Source organism: Lynx canadensis, chromosome A1, assembly GCF_007474595.2.
Source record: "Lynx canadensis isolate LIC74 chromosome A1, mLynCan4.pri.v2, whole genome shotgun sequence".
In the NCBI taxonomy this organism is placed as follows: Eukaryota; Metazoa; Chordata; class Mammalia; order Carnivora; family Felidae; genus Lynx; species Lynx canadensis.
Genome location: NC_044303.2, coordinates 210212308 through 210235137, shown reverse-complemented (window position 1 = coordinate 210235137; position 22830 = coordinate 210212308). Strand labels below are relative to the sequence as shown.

Below are 22830 nucleotides of genomic sequence, written 5' to 3'. Positions count from 1 at the left end.
GTGTCATTTTTACACTCTTTGCCAGTCAGGTGCAAAGCAATAGTTCATTTTGCTTCATTTTCCCTTCCTTGATTTCCAAGAAGATTGAGCATCTTTTTTATGATATTAACCAGTTGTACTTAATTATCTGTGATTTGACTGTATGTGTACATGTATATTTATATGTCATTTGACCATTTTACCTTTGAATGGTGGGGCTTTTTTTCTTTCCTTTTTTTGGAAACTCTTTAGTCTAAATTTTTTAGATGTTGAAACATCTTATGTTATAATCATTTCAGATATTTATCTTCATATTATGTTCTTTTGTTCTTTTCCTTCACGATTTCTGTCTTTAAATTTTTCTTCTAGATTTTAAGATACTTCTTTTACTTGATTTTCTAGGCTGATAAGAGTAATTCAAAGTAAAATTTTAGCTGTGATTCTCAGATGAATTTATTTTGACAAAAACTCTTCGTTCCCTAGACCCACTGTAACTCATCCCTTGTTGCTTAAAGCACGTGGGAGTGGGAGACAGCAAGGAACGACAAGGTTTCTGTGCTACTTAGAAGTACTCATTTTATTTTTTTTACTTAATCCTATGGGTATGATGAGAGGATGGATGAATGTCAGGTGGGCACGTGTTAATCAGCTCAAAAAAGTTCAAAATGAATGTCAGTAACCTGTTGCTAAGAATAAAGAGTGATTAACTTGACTAAATAAAAACATATATTGAATGTCTTACTTCACAAAAATAACTAGTAACTGGTTGCCTTGGGGCAGGGGTGCTGGGTAACAAGAGGATAGGGGGGTGGGAAAGAGATTTTTTTTTTGGAAAGAGACTTTATTATAAATTCTTTAATAAACTTTTGGTTTTTTAAAATATTCTGCCTATTTTTTAAACTGCCTAGTTTTTAATAAAAGTTTTAAACTTTTTTAATATTAAAATTTAATTTTTCAAATTTTAAAATAAAGAAGTCTTATATCTAGTTCTGGGATTCTGTATTTTCATCTGTCATAAAAAGGGTTAACAGAAGACTTCTCAACCTGAGCACAATTGACATTTAGGATTGGATTATTATTCTTTGTTGTCAAGAACTGTTCTGAGCATTACAGGATGTTTGTCAGCATCCTTGGCCTCTGTCCACTGGATGCCAGTAGCACCCCCCAACTCCCCTCTTGGGGCAACAAAAATGTCTCCAGACATTGCCAGATATCCCATGGGGACACACTCACCTCCAGTTGAGAACTACTAAGTTAACATACTCCAGTTTGAAAAATACTGATCTTGAAAAACAGTATCAGTCTTGGTAAAATACTCAGTTAAGAGTTAAACATCTTTGTTCAGAATTGGCTTGTGTTAACGTTTTCGGGGAAAAAAAGAATAACTGTACCATTGTGATTAAGTGACTGAAAGGTTACATGGTAACTTAGTGGCAGAGCTAGAATCCAGGTTCCTGATACTGGCTTATGCTCTTCCTTACGTAGATTAAAAAAACTTTTTAAGTCTTTTTTTGGGACACCTGGGTGGCTCAGTTAAGTGTCTGGCTTTTGGTTTCATGTCAGGTCATGATCTCACAGTTCATGAGATCAAGCCCTGAATTAGGCTGTGCGCTGACAGCACAGAAATTGCTTGGGATTCTCTGTTTCCCTCTCCCTCCCTCCCCTGCCGCCATCCCTGCCCCACTCACTCATTCTCTCTCTCTCTCTCAAAATAAACATTAAAAGAAAAGCATCGGGGGGCGCCTGGGTGGCGCAGTCGGTTAAGCGTCCGACTTCAGCCAGGTCACGATCTCACGGTCCGTGAGTTCGAGCCCCACGTCGGGCTCTGGGCTGATGGCTCAGAGCCTGGAGCCTGTTTCCGATTCTGTGTCTCCCTCTCTCTCTGCCCCTCCCCCGTTCATGCTCTGTCTCTCTCTGTCCCAAAAATAAATAAACGTTGAAAAAAAAAAATTTTTAAAAAAAAAAGAAAAGCATCGGGTAGTCTTTTTTTTTTTTTTTTTTACTGAAACCTGACGTTCATAATACCTCAACCCTCAAATTCATAAAAGTGTATAAACTTTCTTGTCAGACTCTGATATTCATAAAACACTGATTTTATCCTTGTAGACACAAAATGATTTCATGGTTATCTGCAATGTTGCAAAAATCCTGGAGCTGGTTGTACCACTGATGGAGCATCCAAGTGAAACTTTCCTTGCTACTATTGAAGAAGATTTAATGAAGCTTATCATCAAATATGGCATGACTGTAAGTATTCAGTGTACCATCTCTATTGATGAGTATAAAATTCACAAATGCTAGCTAAATCATATGGTTTACTTTTGTCTTTAACTCTTGCCTAAATGGTAACATTTTGTTATCTTTTAGGTAGTGCAACATTGTGTGAGCTGTCTGGGAGCAGTTGTAAATAAAGTGACACAAAATTTTAAATTTGTGTGGGCCTGTTTCAATAGATACTATGGTAAGTTCAGTGCCTGGGCTTTGAAATTATTCTGATGGATCCTGTAGTGCGTCTAGCTCCTTTTTAAAAACACATCTGATAGGGGCGCCTGGGTGGCTCAGTCGGTTAAGCGTACAACTTCGGCTCAGGTCATGATCTCGCAGTCCGTGAGTTCAAGCCCCGCATCGGGCTCTGTTCTGACAGCTCAGAGCCTGGAGTCTGTTTCAGATTCCGTGTCTCCCTCTCTCTCTGACCCTGCCCCATTCATGGTCTGTCTCTGTCTCAAATAAACGTTGAAAAAAATTTAAAAACACATCTGATAAAGACAGCATCAAGCGAATTGTTAAGAGGTGTGATTGTCTCAGAAGCAATATTTTCTAGTATCTTTTGTATTTCCTTAATAACTGAATATAATCACTTCAGTAATTTACCTCATAAGTAACTATTGGTCAGTTTTCTGCCCACTATGTAAAATAAAATTTAAATACCATTTTTTTCTTATATTAATTCTTTTAGGCTGTAAGGTATTCTGTCATAATTCTAGATGTGTGTGACTCTTAAGAACATTAGTAAAATTTAACTCTAACAACTTAGCAATAATTATTTGAAGATAATTAAACATTACTTATCTTTATTAGGTGCCATTTCAAAATTAAAAAGTCAGCACCAGGAGGATCCAAATAACACTTCACTTCTGACAAACAAACCAGCACTTCTTAGATCCCTTTTCACTGTTGGAGCACTATGTCGGCATTTTGATTTTGATCTAGAAGATTTTAAAGGCAACAGTAAGGTACGATTCTAATATTAATTACTTAGTATGCTATAAAAAAATAGGACTGTGTGACCCTGTGAACTGAAAATTACTAATGACCCAGGATGAAAGCAGCTTTATAGTAGTCTGGTTTAATGAGAATTCTGAAGCAGTGCTACCCAAAACCTGGTCCTCAGACTAGCCTCTGATCAACCAGCTGTTTGTTACTGATTTGTCATAAGAAGCTTACACAAGTTATATCAGCTTTGTAACAGTAGACACATGGGTTAAGCAACTGACTTTTTTTTTTTTTTAACTTCCTCAATGAAGGAGCAGTACATTAATTTGCATTTTACACAAGCTTCTTTGTCACACACTTTTATTTTGAATGTCACCATTCTAAAATTTATGTATTTATAAACTTGTGATTTATTCTTCAGTAAAGTTCACATGCAGAAATTCTCATTGTTTGCTTTTAGGCTTTTTCTTTTATAATTGAAAACTGAGAGAAGTTACTCTTCTTCATACACATTAAAGTGTTTTTTTATTCCCCTTAGGTTAACATAAAAGATAAAGTACTTGAATTACTGATGTATTTTACAAAACATTCAGATGAAGAAGTACAAACAAAAGCCATCATTGGTCTAGGTAAGTTAAGTCTAAATTTCTTTATAATTTTAGTTGTTTGAGAGGTTGAGCAAATTTGGAAATATTGTAAGTCTACACTGTTTTTTTATTTAAGTATGTTTCTACTCACAGTAGGATTTGGTATATAGACTATAGGATTGGGGATTAAGACACCTGGGTTCCATTCTTGGCTCAGCCAGTGACTTTCTAGGTGACCTTGAGCAAGTCATGTAACTACTCTGTTCATCAGAGAAATTTTATTTTGGTAGCATTAACAATGTTTATAATTTAATATGCATGAACAGTGGTCCATATTAGTCTTTTGAACAAAAATGAGAAATAAAATTTTAGTTACCCAGACCTTATTAAATGTTTACTGATTTCTTTAAATAAACTTAAATCTTAGAATCTTAGTCCTCCTTCATCCCTTTCATAGCAAATCAACTAAAAATTCAGATATCACTTACTTTAGGGAAGTTCTATTGAAATAGTGTTAACTTCAAGCCAATGTGTACCTTTGAATATTAAGTCTGGACATATGTTATATGAAGTGGGTAAACTTACACTGTTAATCCAGAGAACAAATGGTGCAAATTTTAACTTGAAGAAGTAGCACTGTCTACAAAATACTACCTCTAGACCAGTTAATAAATGACGTCTTGCTTGTGTGACCTTGGACTAGTTATCTGATCACTCTATGCTTTGAGTTTAGTTTGTATTTGGCATCAATAATACTTGCTATCATTAAGGATCTTCATCTTGTTTTACATAAATAAGTGTTTTGTACAAATAAACATGAATAGTATTATTTTGCTACTTATCAACTTATGGTTATAGAATTCAGCATTGTGGCTTCATTATAATGCCATAAAAATAAATGGAAGATATTATTAGCTCTAGTTTATTTTAGAATTTTTCTGTTTCATCAAATGGATATATATATACACACACATTTATTTATTTATTTTTTTAATAATGCCAATGTAGTACCTTCTAGGGATCTAAAAAATGTTTACAGACGTTACCTCTTAAATCCTGATAACGTCCCTTTGAGGTAGGTGGGTGGTAAATATTATTGTCCCCATTTTACAGATGGAGAATTGAGGCACAGAGAGATTATGTGACTCACCCAAGGTCACACTACAAGTCAGTGGTGGACCAGGAATAGAACCCAAGACACCTGACTCCTAATCCACTCCCCTAGCCACTAGGCCCTGCTCCCTCCTCAAGGTTTCCTCTTGTGTGAAATTCTCCTTTGAAATGCAATTTCTTGTTTTTAATTCATGGGGAAAGAAGTACCTGCTCTAATACTTCTCTGGGTAAGGCCACTAGCATATATTCTTCTGGTCATTTTAAGTTTTAATGTTTGAAAAGGAGCTCTTTCATGTAAATTATAAACATTTTCATTAAGTATTACATTTAATTTTAATATGAATATGTCAAGACATTTTTTTTTGTCTCTTTAGGATTTGCCTTTATTCAGCATCCAAGTCTAATGTTTGAGCAAGAGGTGAAAAATCTATATAATAACATTTTATCTGATAAGAACTCCTCAGTAAATTTAAAAATACAAGTGTTAAAAAACCTCCAGACCTACCTACAAGAAGAGGATACACGTATGCAACAAGCAGACAGAGACTGTAAGTGAAGATGTATTTTTAAATTTCACATTGTGGCTAGAGTTAGAATACTGTCCGACTCTTTTAATCCAGACACCTGAATTTCCTTATCTGTTATATGATAGATACGAATGTATCTATATACATGTGTAATGTGTATACATAATATGTATTATATGATGTAACACATGTTCAGATATTAACATTTTGCAGGAGGATAGGGGTTGTAATTCTCATCAGGTGCCTCTCACAGAGGCACACGCGCGCGCGTGTGTGCGTGCGTGCGCACACACACACACACACACACAAGATTAAGAGCCATTGAGCCAGAGTACTACCTATAATTTTGTACTTTTGGCTGTGGCCTAATTTGGTGTAATTCGTAAAGTTGATACACATGTTCTTAATATGTTTACTTCCTTTTGCAGGGAAGAAAGTTGCAAAACAGGAAGATCTAAAAGAAATGGGTGATGTGTCCTCAGGGATGAGTAGTTCCATCATGCAGCTTTACCTCAAACAGGTGCTTGAGGCGTTTTTTCACACCCAGTCAAGTGTACGCCACTTTGCCCTGAATGTCATTGCGTTGACGCTAAACCAGGGTCTTATCCATCCAGTTCAGGTGAGTCTGTTTGATAGTGGCAGCACTTACTGAAAGAACCAAATTTGTTACCATTTGATGACATTGTGATTATACAATACTAGTTCTTTATTCATCTTAGTTGTTAATTTTTTATCCATTCAGGATAAAAAAGAATCCATCTCCTAGGTTGTCGTTACTGTAAAATACCCATATGTGGGGCGCCTGGGTGGCGCAGTCGGTTAAGCGTCCGACTTCAGTCAGGTCACGATCTCGCGGTCCGTGAGTTCGAGCCCCGCGTCAGGCTCTGGGCTGATGGCTCAGAGCCTGGAGCCTGTTTCCGATTCTGTGTCTCCCTCTCTCTCTGCCCCTCCCCCGTTCATGCTCTGTCTCTCTCTGTCCCAAAAATAAATAAACGTTGGAAAAAAAAAATAAAATAAAATAAAATAAAATACCCATATGTTCATAATATTGTCTTTATCGAACACATTTCCAGTTTACATTGGTAGAATATGTACTTGGAATCAGTTTTCTAAGTAGGGATCGTTTGTTTTAATCCATATTGACTCTTATCCCTAAGAACCAATAGCCTGTAATGTCAAGAGAGTTAACTGGGGTTCAGAGTATTATCTGTTAACAGGGTGGATTGTAAGTCCATAGAAAAGTAAATCATATTACCTAAGCTCAGTTCCTTCATCTGTAAGTTGGAGGTAATACCACCTACCTAATACCTCAGCACACTGATGTGAGGACTAACTGACATAATAAAGATATATTAGCATCACTGAGAATTGGCAGCTGATGCTGACGTAGTAGTGTATAACTGTGTGACATGTTCAGGAGAGTACCATAAGCTACAGAAGGGAATTTACTAGACAACCAAAAGCCTGTATCCTTTAAAATTTTTTTTTCAACGTTTTTATTTATTTTTGGGACAGAGAGAGACAGAGCATGAACGGGGGAGGGGCAGAGAGAGAGGGAGACACAGAATTGGAAACAGGCTCCAGGCTCTGAGCCATCAGCCCAGAGCCTGACACGGGGCTCGAACTCACGGACCGAGAGATCGTGACCTGGCTGAAGTCGGACGCTTAACCGACTGCGCCACCCAGGCGCCCCTAAAATTTTTATTTTGCCTGTTTTTTGTGGAACTTCTTCTAAAATATGCTATATGTGAGTATGCTTTGTTCTTCCCTGTATCCTGAAATAAAACACACTGATGAATTCTAAGAACAAACAAGGACATTCTCTTACGACACCATAATGCAGTCATCAAATTCATGAGATTTAACACTGATACAGTGTTATCTAATATATAGTCCATTTTCAGATTTTGCCAGCTGAGCCAGTAATATTCTTTATGGACTTTCTTCCCCCAAGTCAGGGTTTAATCCATGATCATCCTTTTCAGTTAGTGCTGTGTTGACATTTTTTAAGCTGTTGTTTGTTTGTTTGTTTGTTTGTTTTCAGGTCTCCTCACTGCTGATTCAGATTCACTTAACATAGTATTGGTGTTTCTTGACCTTAGAAGTCCAGTAAATATGGCTGTTACCAGAACACTAGCTATCGAACTGTCTGATCATTGAAGCCCTGTATCAGTGTTGCAAAAAAATTTATATTTTTCTGGTTTTGAGTATGAAAGGCAAAGTATATTTTGCCCTATATTATCTTTACATAGCAAATTCAGTCAAGCTTGGAAAATTACTGGATTATACATTTGCATTATATATCATAATCTTAAGTGGGTATTCTTAGTGTAGGAGCCCTTTATGTATGATTAAAGAACCTTTACTTCACATAGAAATTGTTTCCTTTTCATCAGTATTTTTGCTGATGCTTCATTTTTTTTGTTGTTGTTGTTTTGTTTTTTCCTTTAAGGTAAATCTAAGGGAAGATTAATCATTTTTAAAAGAACACTAAAACATGACATTTATAGGAAGGCCTATAAAGCCGAATTCATATATCCCAGTTATATAGCAAGTTTTAACATATGTCATGAGACATACAGAGCTTTTACTACTGTGATGTCTTATAAACTCTTTATTTTTATTTTTAGTGTGTACCATATTTAATTGCTATGGGAACAGACCCAGAACCAGCTATGAGGAACAAGGCTGATCAGCAACTGGTGGAAATCGACAAAAAATATGCTGGATTCATTCATGTATGTATTTTTAAATTGTATAACCTAAATTTAAACATCTTTCTTCGGTATACCATTTCCTTGATAAAGGTCCTGCCCATCTTCGTATTAGAGTAACATATTTTGCTTAGTACAGTAAAACCTTGGTTTGCGAGCATAATTTGTTCCAGAACCATGCTTATAATCCAAAGCATTTGCATATCCAAGTGAATTTCCCAATAAGAAATAACGGAAACTCAGGTGATTCATTCCACATCCCAAAAATATTCATATAAAATGATTACAATACTGTAATATAATACAAAATAATAAAATACAAAATATAAAGAAAAATAAATAAATTAACCTGCACTTACTTTGAAACCTTCGTGGCTGGTATGAAGGAGACGAGAGAGGAGGGTTATTGTGTAGGACAACTTTCACTATCACTGACGGAATCACTGCTCTCTGTTGGCTCATTGGAATCTTTTTCTGTATGGGAGACATTGTGTACACTCACACGGATGTTGACTACGGTATGGTATTAATGAACTCTTGTCATATATTGTAATGTAACTGGCAATAAAACAGCAGAGGAAAAGGGTCTATCTGCAAGCAACCTGACCTAGAATGAAGCAAAGCATTCCTAGGCTTGCTGTTGTATGGAAAGCAAAGGACTGTCCATAGGTGCTTTGAAGTGACCAAAAAATACACTAGTGCCAGTTGTGGGCACCTTCCAACGTTCTGAAAAATCACTGATTTCTGCCAAACACAGAAGCCTGAGACTGAGCATCCAAGCATGGGAGATGATCACCCACGATCCCTTAGTGAGAGAGAGAGAGAGAGACAGAAGAACCATTGGCTCAGTTGTGATCATGTGATGTTTGGCATCATGTACTACTCGTATTACAAGACATTGTTCGTTTATCAAGTTAAAATTTATTAGAAATGTTTGCTCAGGGCATCTGGGCGGCTCAGTCAGTTACACGTCCAACTGCAGCTCAGGTTATGATATCATAGTTCATGGCTTCGAGCCCCACGTCCGGCTCTGTGCCGGCAGCTCAGAGCCTGGAGCCTGCTTTGGATTCTGTGTCTCCCTCTGTCTCTGACCCTTACCCACTCACCCTTTGTGTGTCTGTCAAAAATAAACATTAAAAAAAAAAATGTTTGCTCATCTTGCAGAACACTCACAGAGCAAGTTAAAATCCAAGGTTTTACTGTATTTACTTCTAAACATGCAACTGAGTTTGTCCCCCAAGCTTTTTATTCTCATTTAAAATTAACTCTTAAAACTGAGCTAGAGGTGATAGTCCAGCAAGCGTGCTGGACTAAAAGTAAGGATGCCTGGGTTCTAGTCCCTACAGTGTGATCTTGGCAGTAATGGCTTTCTGGGTCTTGATTTTTTCTTATATAAAACAAGGGGGTTGCAGTAGATGATCTCTGATGTTCCTTACAGCATTTGAGTTCCATGATTTTATGATTTTTAAGTAAGAAAACTAAACAGTGGAGTTAGCCTCTGCTTATAATATTCAAAGTATAGTTTTAACTTGACTCTTAATTTCCATTACAAAAATGAGCCTTTTATTGATTTCAGATGAAAGCAGTGGCTGGTATGAAGATGTCCTACCAGGTACAACAGGCAATCAACACATGCCTAAAAGATCCTGTGAGGGGTTTCAGACAAGACGAGTCCTCCAGCGCTTTGTGTTCACATCTTTACTCCATGATCCGTGGAAATCGCCAACACAGACGGGCCTTTCTAATTTCTTTACTCAACCTCTTTGATGACACAGCAGTAAGCATAAAAACCTTTTTATTTTAAGAAAATAAATGTTCTATAAAATTTTATGCCTAAAGTAGTCAGCATTTTGAAAATATGACCATTTTAGTCAATAATAGTGACTATATTAAATATGTTTCTTTACATCTTCTTATATTAATTACAAGGTATATAGTCAAATTTGGAGGGGAAGTTTCACATGGAATATAAATACAGTGACCGATAAAGTATAACTGTGTCTCCATACTGAGTATCTTATAAACTTTGATAATAGTTCCTTTAAGCATAACTTTAAATAAGGTACAGCACTTAAATTATCACTTTGGAGGATAAGTTACTTCAATAAATAAGGTCAGACTTCACTTATTCCTGCTACAGTCAAATATTATTAGAATAACTGTTCCAGGTTTTTGGCTACTGAAGTCCTTATTTGTTCAACTTGACTTCCTTAATAAAGAGCCCACTTGTGTGTAATTACAATTTTGACCCTTTGGGCTATTGCACAAGTTGCATTGGCCAGGACCATAAATGAACAAAATAGAAGGCTCTGTTATTTAAGCTTACCTCTTAATTGATTCATTCATTTTACACACATATTTATTCAGCACCTGCTACGTGTGGTAGTCATTGTGCTAAGAGATGAAGATAAAATGGTGGATAGGACAGATTTAGTATCTGCCCATATAGAACTTTACCAGTTAGTCTGTGTGTGTGTGTAAAGCTTTGAAAAGAACAAAAGAAATATTTTTTGTATTTAATCACTTACAAGTTGATTGTTATTATCCCAAAACCAGATTTTTTTCAATAAAACAAAATTTAAATTACCAGAATGTAGATACCTTACTAGGCCTCTTTTTTTAAGTACTACATGAAATTTTTTGATATGTGATCTAGTAGATAAATATTACAAGCACTTATTTCAGAAGTACTTGGACTATCATTTAATCATCACCATGACCATCATCATCATCATGTCATCATCAGTATTAAGTTTTCATGGTATGTAGGACATCATGCTAGGAGTGGAAAATGGTATGATATAGTGCTCTTGCCCTCAATGGATCTTACCTCCCTCCAGTTGTGGAGACATGATAAAGGAAATAAATAAGGTTAGCGTATTTTGAGTGCCAGGTGGTTTATACTGTTGATACTGCTCTAGTCCCTATCTCTTCTCCTGAGCTTCATTCCTGTGTGCTTTCATTGCCTGCTGTGTGTCTGTCACTAGCTCGATGTTCTGTCACCCCAGCATGAGCAATGCTAAGCTGGAAATTCAGCTGTCATAATGTAGTGCCGTCTCCTGTTTCCAGGAAAGGATGTCAGAGGAGGAACAAATCACTGAAGGCCTGGGAATTAGATGAGATGGACCTACTATTTAAGGCAGGAGTAAAAACATAATAAAGGCACAAAGATAAGAATGTGTGGGAAATAATGAATAGATTGTTATTCGACTGGAGCAGAAAGGTCATAATAAGGCATGGTTTATGGAAGATCTTGTAGACAGTGAAAAACCAATAAAAGCATTTGAATGAAAGTAATGAGGACAGGTGCCAAAGAACATTTTTAGGAACATGGATGTTTTAGCATTGTGTTCACACTAGAGGTAACAAGGGACTGATCTATTATGATGGTGGTAGGAAAGGAAAGAAGCGTGAAGAAGTAATAAATGAGGCTGTGTAAGAATAGTCGAAGGATAACTGGAATATTCTCGTCCTGAGCACCTGAGAATAATAATAGGATTGCTGAAAAGGAGTTGGCTTGAGAAGGACATAAAAAGAGGAATAGTCAAAGAGAGAACTAAGGAAGAAGAAATTTTCAGGAAGGAAAGGGTAGAGGGTAGTGTCCAGTGCTACTCACAAGTCAAGGAGAAGAGATTTTTTAAAAATGGGAAGCAGTCAAGCAGTGAGGGACACAGGTCTGATTGTGATTGAAGAGTGGTGGGGAAGACAATGGGGGAGCAGCTCTAGAGTATTCTTTTAAGAAATTTGATTTTCGAAAGGGAAGAGCAATACAGGACTTTTTTTATGACCAGAGTTGAAGAATTTCAGTTTTTAAAAGGTTTATTGAGAGTAGTCCTGAACATTTGCAGCTTAGGAGGAAACGGTATATATAAATTAATGTTAATAGATGAGGTAGAGTTCTGTGTTTGCGTTTCCCCAACTGTAACATGTAGATGTTGACACATATTTAAAAATAAAAAAATAGAGTGAAAGCAAGTTTATTCCATCTGTCCTACTGGATTTTGTTGTTGCTGTTGCCGCTGTTGGGTTTTATGTTGCTTGCATGGCAGGATAGGTGAGATGGTAGAAGGGAGTATGTTTTGATTGCTATATATTTTTCACTTTTTTTCCTAAACTGTAAATGTTTTAAAGGAATTTAAATATTAATGTGCCTTTCTGTTTATATTCTGTATGATTATGAAATGCTGAAAATCTCTGTTACTTCTTTTTAAAGCAAACAACCAGTAGTAACCCTAATTTTTGCTTACCTCAGTTTTTATAATGTGGGACTATGGTAGCACTGTCAGAACGACTGATATTCTAAATTATGTATATGTAGGAAACTGACAAATGTTTTTTGAATACGTGAGCTTTGATTTTTTTTTTTAACCCACATGTTAGTACTATTATTACTGCTTATTGTTGAGGGCAGAATAGTAACTGTGTGTAACTGATCTCCATATGGGTTAAACTCTTAGAAGCACAATGACAAATCATTATGATTCATATGTATACTTTCTGATGCGGTATGGATTTATCATAAAGATCCCATATACTCTATAAGAAAACTTGAGGGAATTCCACTTGGGTGCACTGAAAAATTTCACCTCTTCCCTTCTTGAGGTCCATGGTATACTTCATTATGAAATCTCTTAAGATGGGTATAAGATTACTTTATAAAATCCATTTCTGTTACCCCTCATCCGTTTTTCTTACCTCCTTTCCCTGCTCTCTCCTTCCCTCCCTCCTCCACCCTTCTCTTTCAGAAGCATTAACTGAGGTGAAAGTGCCCTCTAATATTTTTTCTAAAAAGGATTTTTGGATGGATTTCTAGATTATCCACTAAACATGTGTACCTTTTTTTAAAATTTACAGAAAACAGAAGTGAATATGCTCTTGTATATAGCAGACAATCTAGCCTGTTTTCCATACCAGACACAGGAAGAGCCGTTGTTTATAATGCATCATATAGACATTACACTCTCAGTTTCTGGTAGTAACCTACTGCAGTCATTCAAGGAGGTAAGTTACACACATTACTATTCTTAATGCATCTGTCAAAGTGCAGGCATGCTATTTTCACTGTTTTGTTTCCATTGTTCTTTTTTTTCTTTTCACAGGTATATAAAACCTTTCTAAATAATTTAAAATCTGGGCAGTGCTTGAATTGGGGAGAAGAAGTGGGTTGCTGTTTCATTTCTATTAAGAAAGACCTAAAACCATTCCATTTCAGATCATTTAAGTGGAATACATACATCCATATATATGTGTGTGTGTGTGTGTGTGTGTGTGTGTGTGTGTGTGTGTGTATATGGATGTATGTATTGTTCTTTTGATAAGCCATCCCACTTCTTTTTTTCCTCTTACCTTAAGCACTGACCTTAAGTGTTTGGTGTCCATTCATATATCCATTTAAACCCCATTTTAAAGCATCTTGCGATTCTATAAATCTGGTAATGCTGTAGATCACAATAGTATACTTGAAGAGATATAACTAGAGATGGAGATAGAGAGCTTACTTACAAGGAAACACAGAAAATGTATAATGTTGATTTCCTTATCTCTGAACACCAGCATCATAATGGGGTTGGCATATTGTATGCCCAAAATCTTTACTGAGTTTCTTATTATAAACCTTATGTCTTCTCTTTTGTGGTTTTTTTAGGAGAAAATGTAATTGGTTTCATTGTAATGGCACCTAGTATAGCACTTGGAAACATAGTAGGCCCTCAGTAAATTATTTAAAAATTAATTGGAATATTTTCATGTGCCTGATGACACAGTAGATCTCATTTTACAAAATTGTTGCACTCAGAACTCAATATGATCAAACTAGTAAATCAGGGAGATTATTATAATACCCAAGGGTTGGAATTACCGAGGGATCTAAACCCTTCCTGCTTGAAGTTTGCACCAAGACCCAGCCGCAGTGGCCTCACTTGAGAATTTGTGAGAACTGCAGACCCTCGGGCCCCACCCTCGACCTACTGAAACAGTCTGTTTTTAACAGAATCCCTAGGTGCACCTTAAAGTTTGAGAAGTTAAATAATTCCCCCAGAAACTTAAGCCATAATGTTACCTTATTTTCTCTCACTGTTGTGGATATACTTGTAAATGTTTCTCCCATTTTATTTCTTCAACAATTACATTTGAATAATTGCTTTGTAATTTAGTCTTTTCTCCTCTCTTAAATCTAGCTGACTTTACTTCTTTTTAAGAGTCAACTGTTTCATGAAATACAGAAAAAAATAACTGTTTAAGAAAAGTTCCATATTATCTTGTTGAAAAGCTCTTAAAAGGGAGAATTTGATAGATGCTGGGATGTTCAAACCTATTAAATGTTCCTCAGTTAAGTTATATTTAGCACTTTTTTTTCTTTTAAGTAGTCTCTATGCCCAGTGTGGGGCTTGAACTCATGAACCTGAGATCACGAGTCATATGTTCTGCTGACTGAGCCAGCCAGGCACCCCTCTCCTCGGTTAAACTATATTTACTACTTTTCCTGTGTAATGGCTTACCTATGTACCAAATTTATACTTTTATAACTAACTTATTTTCATTTCTATCCTATAACAAAATTGTTTCCCTTTGATATTTCAGAAGGGCTTTTGGGGAGGGAGAGATCAGGGCAGTGGATTATATACGATTTTATTAAGTCTTGGAACCTGTTTATGGAAAGTCAGAGGGTTTTAATATATAAAATATTAATTTAAAGATGCTTTTTTGAAGTTGTTGAATGGAGCATATGTATTTATTAGGGGTATTTTGTTACTATTTTTCCTTTTTTTTCACCCCCCCAGTCAATGGTAAAAGACAAAAGGAAAGAGAGAAAATCATCACCTAGTAAAGAAAATGAGTCAAGTGAGAGTGAAGAAGAAGTTTCCAGGCCTCGGAAGTCACGGAAACGTGTAGATTCAGATTCAGATTCAGATTCGGAAGATGACATAAATTCAGTGATGAAATGCTTGCCAGAAAATTCAGCTCCTTTAATTGAATTTGCAAATGTCTCCCAGGGTATTTTATTGCTTCTGATGCTAAAACAACATTTGAAGAATCTCTGTGGATTTTCTGATAGGTAAGGTTACGTAAGCAGTGAGAGAAAAAAATTTACCTGGTTCAAATTATAAAGAAATATGAAACTCAGTTTTGATTGCATGCTTATTTTCATATTAAAAATGTTCCTTTTTAAAGAAGGAACATAGTGTTGCTATATATTTTGTTGTGTAATATATCACAGTTTGTTCACTTTGTTCTTGAAGAGAAGACAAACATTTCATAGTCATAATGCATTATAAATCAAAGGACTTAACTTTGTTGATTTCCTTAAAAAGACCTTATTAGAGAATTAGGCTGATCTTCATTTAGATTGCAAATTTAAGTGTTCAAAGAGCTGTGAATAAAGAATAGATGTAGACCAACTAGACTGAGCTCTCATAGAACCCAAATATCTCTAATGTAAGAAATAGTAAAGTACTAATTATTTGTGAATGCCCTATAATTTTACCCACAATTAGTCACTGTAGGTATCTTTTTTCTGCCTGTACCCATGAAACTTTGATCATTTTTTTTTTTTTTTAAGTTTAATTCATTTTGAGAGAGAGCATGGGAGGGACAGAGAAAGAGGGAAAGAATCCCAAGCAGGCTCCGTGCTGTCAGCACAGAGCCTGATGCAGGGCTTGAATTCATGAACCGTGAGATCATGACCTGAGCAGAAACCAAGAGTCGGACACTTAACTGACTGAGCCATTCAGGCACCCCTTGTCATTTTTCATTTCATTAAAACCTTACATTAGGAATCACAAAGCTGGGGCACCTGTGTGGCTCACTCAGTTAAGCATCCTACTACAGCTCAGGTCATGATCTCATGATTGGTGAGTTCGAGCCCCACGTCAGGCTCTGTGCTGACAGCTCAGAGCCTAGAGCCTGCTTCAGATTCTGTCTCCCTTTCTCTCTGCCCCTACCCCACTCATGCTCTGTCCCTCTCTCTCAAAAATGAAAAAACATTTAAAAAAAGAAAAAAGGAATCACAGAGCCAAATGTTCATAGGAGATAGATCGTGAAACGGAACAAAGGGGATTCAGGAGAAGGTCACTGGCAAACTGGAAAAAACATGTTTTATTTAAAGGACTCAGGTATTACTCAGATGTCCATCAATGTTTTGCCATAGAAGAGGGTAGGCATAATGTAGCCAAGAGCTTCTACTTTTGCAAGAGAAGCTAGACAATCCAGGTTTTAATGGACATATCTTGATGTTAAATGTTGGCAACTAATTTAACGTAAAACCTTGTAAGGCCTTGAGGCGATGCTAAGGAGTTGGGGAGATGTTTTTTTTTTTTAACTTTTATTTATTTTGAGAGGGAGACAGCACACGTCTCGTGGGGAAGGGGCAGAGCGTGAGGGAGGCAGAGAATCCCGAGCAGGCTCAGAGCTGCCAGCACAGAGCCAGATGCAGGGCTCAAACCCACAAAGCCAGGAGATCAAGACCCGAGCCAAAACCCAGGATGCTTAACCAACTGAGCCACCCAGGCACCCTAAGTCGGGAGAATTTTTAAGCCAGAGTTGTTAATAATATGAAACAGGTTTTGGCTGCTGTGTAGAGGATGAATAATTGGGAGGGCAGGAAAGTAGGAGGTAAACTAGTTACATAAACCAGTATTATATTGAAACTGTTCTACAATCATGATCATATCACTCAAAAACAGACGTGAGAAATACTTTCATTTAAATGATGCCTCTATTTCAGACAAATGCTGATGGAAACAAGAGAATATTATTCTTGTGAATCTTTGTCTTTATGTCTTTATTTCCCTTTTGAAATTATGTTTATTTTTGTGTACAAGTTCACTGGCTGAAATCTGTATGATAAAAAGTTTAATTATTAGTAAATTAAATTTAACTGCAATCACTTTAAATATAAATGCCTGAAAAAATTTTAAAGTTAATGACTTTGTTTTCCCAAAACAGTAAAATTCAGAAATACTCTCCCTCTGAATCTGCAAAAGTATATGATAAAGCGATAAACCGGAAAACAGGAGTTCATTTTCATCCCAAACAAACACTGGACTTCCTGCGGAGTGATATGGCTAATTCCAAAATCACTGAAGATGTGAAGAGGAGTATAGTAAAACAGTATCTAGATGTGAGTAGTAAAACCAAAATCTGTTTCTTTTTAATAGTGACTTTCTTGAAAAGTAAATTATTTCCTGGGAGAAAGCAGTCCCCCTTACATTGAAGCTTCATAAACCACCAGGATGATTTTTCTGTATGTGGTTTTAATGAGTTCCTTGAAGCTTGCCTTTCTCATTTCACCCATTGCATCATAATTATTTTTTCTTAGGAAAGGCCAGCCCCCTGCTCATTTTATTTCAGTAAGAATGAAAGCTTTTAGGCAGGTTTTAGGAAAAAAGCCATGCCCATATGTGTATTTTTCTTAATTCAGTAGATTACATAGTTTATGGTTCATATAAGGAGAAAATCATGAAAAAGTCATCCTCCTGCCCTCCAGCCATCCTGTTGCTCTCCTTCCTGGCAACCAGTATTAGTACTTTTTTACGTATTCTTACAGAAGTGTAATACAGGCTTATATATTTGTATGTCTCTTACATATGTACTCTGTTAACAAGTATGTAAGAATATGTATATGTACAAAAAGTGCTTTTAAAATGTCTTGGAGTGGCTGGATGGCTCAGTCAGTTAAGCATCGTCGGACTCTTGATTTTACCTCAGGTCATGATCTCACTGTTGGTGAAATCAAGCCCCACATCAGTCTCTGTGCTGATAGTGTGGAGCCTGCTTGGGATTCTCTCTCTCCCTCTCTCTCTGCCCCGCCTCTGCTCATACTCTGTCTCTCTCCTCTCTGTCTCTCTGTCTCTCCCTCCCTCCCTCCCTCCCTCCCTCCCTCCCTCTCCCTCTCCCTCTCCCTCTCCCTCTCCCTCTCTCCCTCTATTTCCCTCAAATAAGCTTAAAAAAACACTTAAAATGTCTTTAAGACTAGGCAAATTCATAGAGACAGAAAATAGAATAGAGGTTGTTACCAGAAGGAATGAGGAGCTATTGTTTTAATTTTTTTTTTTTTAACGTTTATTTATTTTTGAGACAGAGAGAGACAGAGCATGAACGGGGGAGGGGCAGAGAGAGAGGGAGACACAGAATCGGAAGCAGGCTCCAGGCTCTGAGCCATCAGCCCAGAGCCCGACGCGGGGCTCGAACTCACGGGCCGCGAGATCGTGACCTGAGCTGAAGTCAGACGCTTAACCGACTGAGCCACCCAGGCACCCCGAGGAGCTATTGTTTTAATAGGAACAGAATGAATTTCTGTTTGGGATGATAAAAAAGTTTTGGAAATGATGGTGGTGATGATTATACAACATGGTGAATATACTTAATGGCAATGAATTGAACACTAAAATCTAGAATGATAAGTTTTAAGGTATATTTTACCCCAGTAAAGTTTTATGTTTAAAGAAATATTTGGGGGGAGGATTGTCCCTCAAAAATAAAAATAGTTTTTTGTTTTAATCTACTTCAAGCAAGTAGCTAAACATAACTAATAATGATATTTTTGACCAAGAATGAAACCTACACGGTAGTTTTCATATTATTCATAGACTGTAAACCTTATACTCTAAAACTGAAAATTATTTTAATTCTCATTTAAAATTCTTTAACATTCTTTTTATCCTCTTTTATCTTCTTACTTTTGGAGAAGGCAAAGGGGGACAGAAAATGGGGAAAATGTCTATCAGTATTCAATTATTAATCACTTGGTTGCTTGATGACTTGGACCAGGGTCAGCAGACTCCAACTTATGGGCCAGATCTGGCCCCCACTGCCTGGTTTTTTTTTTTTTTTTCCCCTACTGCCTGTTTAAATAAACTTCTCTTAAAACAGCCATGCCCACTCATTTATGTTGTCGCTAGATGCTTTCACACTACAATGACAAGAGTTGTATTAGTTATGACAGAGACCGCATGGTGTACACAAGCCAAAAATATTTACTGTCTGGCTCTTTATAGAAAATATTTACCAGGCCCTGATGCAGACAATAGCTAAAGTCTATTTAGCAATTAAACTAGCACCCACACCCAATTACTGCTGTAGAAAACATTTAGGGAAAAAAATTTTAAAGGAAACATTTAAGGATTTAACAATCTTGCTTGAAATTATGTACATAAAATTCTAAATTCGTATCTAATTTTTGTAGTTCAAACTTCTCATGGAACATCTGGACCCTGATGAAGAGGAGGAAGAAGGGGAGGTGTCAGCTAGTACAAATGCTCGGAACAAAGCAATTACCTCGCTGCTTGGAGGAGGCAGCCCTAAAAATAATGCAGCAGCAGAGACAGAAGATGATGAAAGTGATGGGGAGGATAGAGGAGGAGGCACTTCAGGGGTGAGGCGGAGGAGGAGTCAACGTATTTCGCAGCGTATTACGTAAAATGATTTTTATGTGCTTATATATGTCAGTCTATTAAATGTACACCAAGTAATGTAATACTTATGAGAGAAAACATTTTGTAGATAGAGATTCTCTACTTAACCATTTATACATCCTTTTGTAGAAAGTTTAACATAAAAGACAATAAAAAAGAAAAAACAGAAATGAGACCCAGCATAAAGGGTTATTAATTTTTTTTGGATTGTATTAATGTGTGTTATCCTTTTTTATTGTTGCTAAGTTTTATGTAGCTTTATGGTTCATATGTATATATAATTTTATATATCAATAAGAGTAAAGACACGGGTACAAATTAAGAGTTATATGGTTTTACAAGTATATGTTAACCCCTTGGCGCTGGCGGTCACGGTGCGTCTCATTGCCGGCAATGGAAGTGTGCTGGGAAATCCCAAACTCCCGGCGTCAAGGGATTAAAAGCAATAAAAACAAAAATTTCACTAAAATTCTTTTGTGTAACACTTCGTCTTTTTTCCCCCCCCCCAATGTTTTAGTCATTGAGAAGGTCAAAACGAAATTCAGACTCTACGGAGTTGGCAGCACAGATGAATGAAAGTGTTGACGTCATGGATGTCATCGCTATTTGCTGTCCAAAGTACAAAGATCGACCACAAATTGCAAGAGTAGTACAGAAAACCAGCAATGGCTTCAGTGTTCAGTGGATGGCAGGCTCCTACAGTGGCTCCTGGACTGAGGCTAAGCGCCGTGACGGCCGCAAACTGGTGCCTTGGGTAGACACTATTAAAGAGTCAGACATTATTTACAAAAAAATTGCTCTAACGAGTGCTAATAAGCTGACTAATAAAGTTGTTCAGACTTTACGATCCCTGTATGCCGCCAAGGATGGGACTTCCAGCTAATGAATTTGTACATGCAGCCAAATTTACAGGAATTTTTTTAAAAGGCAGAAAAACTTGAAATATCAACATTCTGGCAAAAAAAAAAATCAGTTTTATGAAGAGTAAGAATGGAACCTGGGATGCAGGAACAAAAGAAGGAAATGTTGGGCAAACATTTTTGTGGGAGCTCCCTTCGCTGTTGTGCAGCAGAAACAGATTCTCAGTTCATTTTTACTCCCACTGTATTATAGTTTAACAAAAATTGTTTATATCTTGGAAAAAAACTTTCTGTTTAAAAAATAAACAAGTGAATGTTGGAAATTAGTCTGTTAATGTTCTTAATAAAGTGTTCTTGGAGTTTAACCTAGCAGCGGATGGCTTTCTTTAGCTTAGCCCAGTTTCCAGGGAAGCATTGTTTTTTCCAGGCTGTAAAATGGCAGACTCTCCTGGATATATAATTTATTCTGTTGAAAAAAAAAAAAAAAAAAAAAAAAAAAAAAAAGCATGCAGTATCTATGACCTATCTGCAGAAGGAGTTTTTGTAAATGTAGATTTTGATGTATTAGGTCACCCTGAAAACAATACAAGAAAAGGGATCCCCAGGCAATCTGGTGGAGCGAATACTGCAATAAATTTTTTTACTTCTCTTTGTTACTTGTCTGTTTCCATTTGAATTTCTTATTGTAAAGATCTGTTTAAATCCATTTATATTATTTTGCAGTCTTTTATGTAAAATTTATTATATCACTGGTTTTCAAAGCAAAACATAAAATATTGTTTATACAGTTTGTATAGGCTGACTTCTGAATAATTGGTATCTATTATTTTCATTCCCATAAGAGGGTGTAAACAGTTAACTCCAGGGTTTTATTGTATCCTGCAATATTTAGTATTAACTATATATGATTTAGCACTGTGCCAAACACATTTTCAAGAGTACATTTTGATATAAAAAGAAACTATAGTTTATTCCTTGTATGCTTCAATTTCTTTCTAGTGATGTCATGATGGTAATATTTATTTTTTAAACCTGGGGAAAAGGTAACGGTCATGCTATTTTGGGAAACTAGCATTTCTCTTAGTTAAAATTATGCTGTGTGTTATTTTAGAAATAGAGTGGAGTATGACATTTCGTATTTACATTACATTTTTCACAAGTTATTTTTTAATGCTGAAAAAGGAGTAATTTTACTAGTTGAGATGTTTATTCATTTTCTATTCTAAACATTTTATACCTCTTTGGAGAGCGGTTGTTATTACAAATGGGGAGAGTGGGTATTTAATCAGTTGATCTGCATAGTTGATGCTCAGAAATAGTAATGGCTAAAATCGCAGGGGAGAAGGTGTGTTTCAAATTTAAGTCTTTTAAAAACAATGTGTACTTACTTTTAAGTTCATTTTTAAAAGTTGACCTCTAGAATGTTAAGTTTTATGAAATTGGCCAATAAATGAAGATTCTCAATTTGTGAGGAAAAGTGACATTGCCACAAAATACCTTTTTGTGAACACTTATTAAACCACAATGAAAATAACTTTTCAGGATCTATTTCCGATGTGGAATTCTTTCCGAACATTTTCTTGAAGGAAATGTTTTCCCACTCTTCTTCCACTTAATTGTATGTTTCCTCTTCCTTTTTACTGTGAACTCTGTAGAATAAAACTAGATTGGCTTTTTTCCCCCATGGAGTAGTATGTTTAATCAGAAAGGACTTGAGGTAGCTAATGAAAACAATAGAAATTCATCAATAAGAGTAAAATACTAATGTAGAAAAAATATAAGAAAATAAAGTCAAGCCTGTAGAGTTCTAAAGAAGATGTAGTAAAACTGATCTTGAATGCTATGAAGCTTGACAATCGTGCATGCTGTTATTTGATTCTTAAAATTTTTTTTTTTCAACGTTTTTTTTTTTTTATTTATTTTTGGGACAGAGAGAGACAGAGCATGAACGGGGGAGGGGCAGAGAGAGAGGGAGACACAGAATCGGAAACAGGCTCCAGGCTCCGAGCCATCAGCCCAGAGCCCGACGCGGGGCTCGAACTCACGGACCGCGAGATCGTGACCTGGCTGATGTCGGACGCCCAACCGACTGCGCCACCCAGGCGCCCCTGTTATTTGATTCTTAAAAAAACTCTGCTAGTTAAATGTTTTATCCCCATTTTGTAGATGAGGAAAACTGAGTCTCAGATTCAGTAATTAGTTTATAAATGTTGTAGGGATTTAAATTTGGAGTTGGAATAATTGTGTCTCACTATTCTAAGCTAATTAAACAATTAAAGGAGATGATCCTTATTGAAAGTAAACCAGTTCCTAAAGGATACTTAGTGTGTTTATACTTCGAGACCCTCTTCAGAGTGAGCTTTAGGGGGTAGGCACACAGTAGATAAGGCTTCTCTTGCCAGGTGAATTTCTGTGTTCAGGAATTT

At 36.4% G+C, this 22830-nt stretch overlaps 1 protein-coding gene across 4 annotated transcripts in view; it reads left to right on the top strand.

The window, feature by feature from the left end:
* The window catches only part of NIPBL (NIPBL cohesin loading factor), a 202867-nt gene extending 181807 nt beyond the window's left edge, over positions 1–21060 (top strand). For 3 of the 4 annotated variants that reach the window (XM_030331112.2, XM_030331102.2, XM_030331128.2), the window contains 13 exons: positions 2086–2226; positions 2347–2440; positions 3058–3212; positions 3731–3821; positions 5267–5440; positions 5848–6038; positions 8050–8157; positions 9710–9910; positions 12988–13134; positions 14913–15187; positions 17077–17251; positions 19316–19504; positions 20062–21060. In XM_030331112.2, coding sequence (XP_030186972.1) covers positions 2086–2226; positions 2347–2440; positions 3058–3212; positions 3731–3821; positions 5267–5440; positions 5848–6038; positions 8050–8157; positions 9710–9910; positions 12988–13134; positions 14913–15187; positions 17077–17251; positions 19316–19504; positions 20062–20427 — 2307 coding nt within the window. In that variant the 3' untranslated portion in view covers positions 20428–21060. Of the gene's footprint in view, positions 1–2085; positions 2227–2346; positions 2441–3057; positions 3213–3730; positions 3822–5266; positions 5441–5847; positions 6039–8049; positions 8158–9709; positions 9911–12987; positions 13135–14912; positions 15188–17076; positions 17252–19315; positions 19546–20061 lie in introns of all 4 variants that reach the window. The other variant, XM_030331119.2, reaches the window with a different exon arrangement.
* The last annotated feature ends 1770 nt before the right edge of the window (positions 21061–22830 follow it).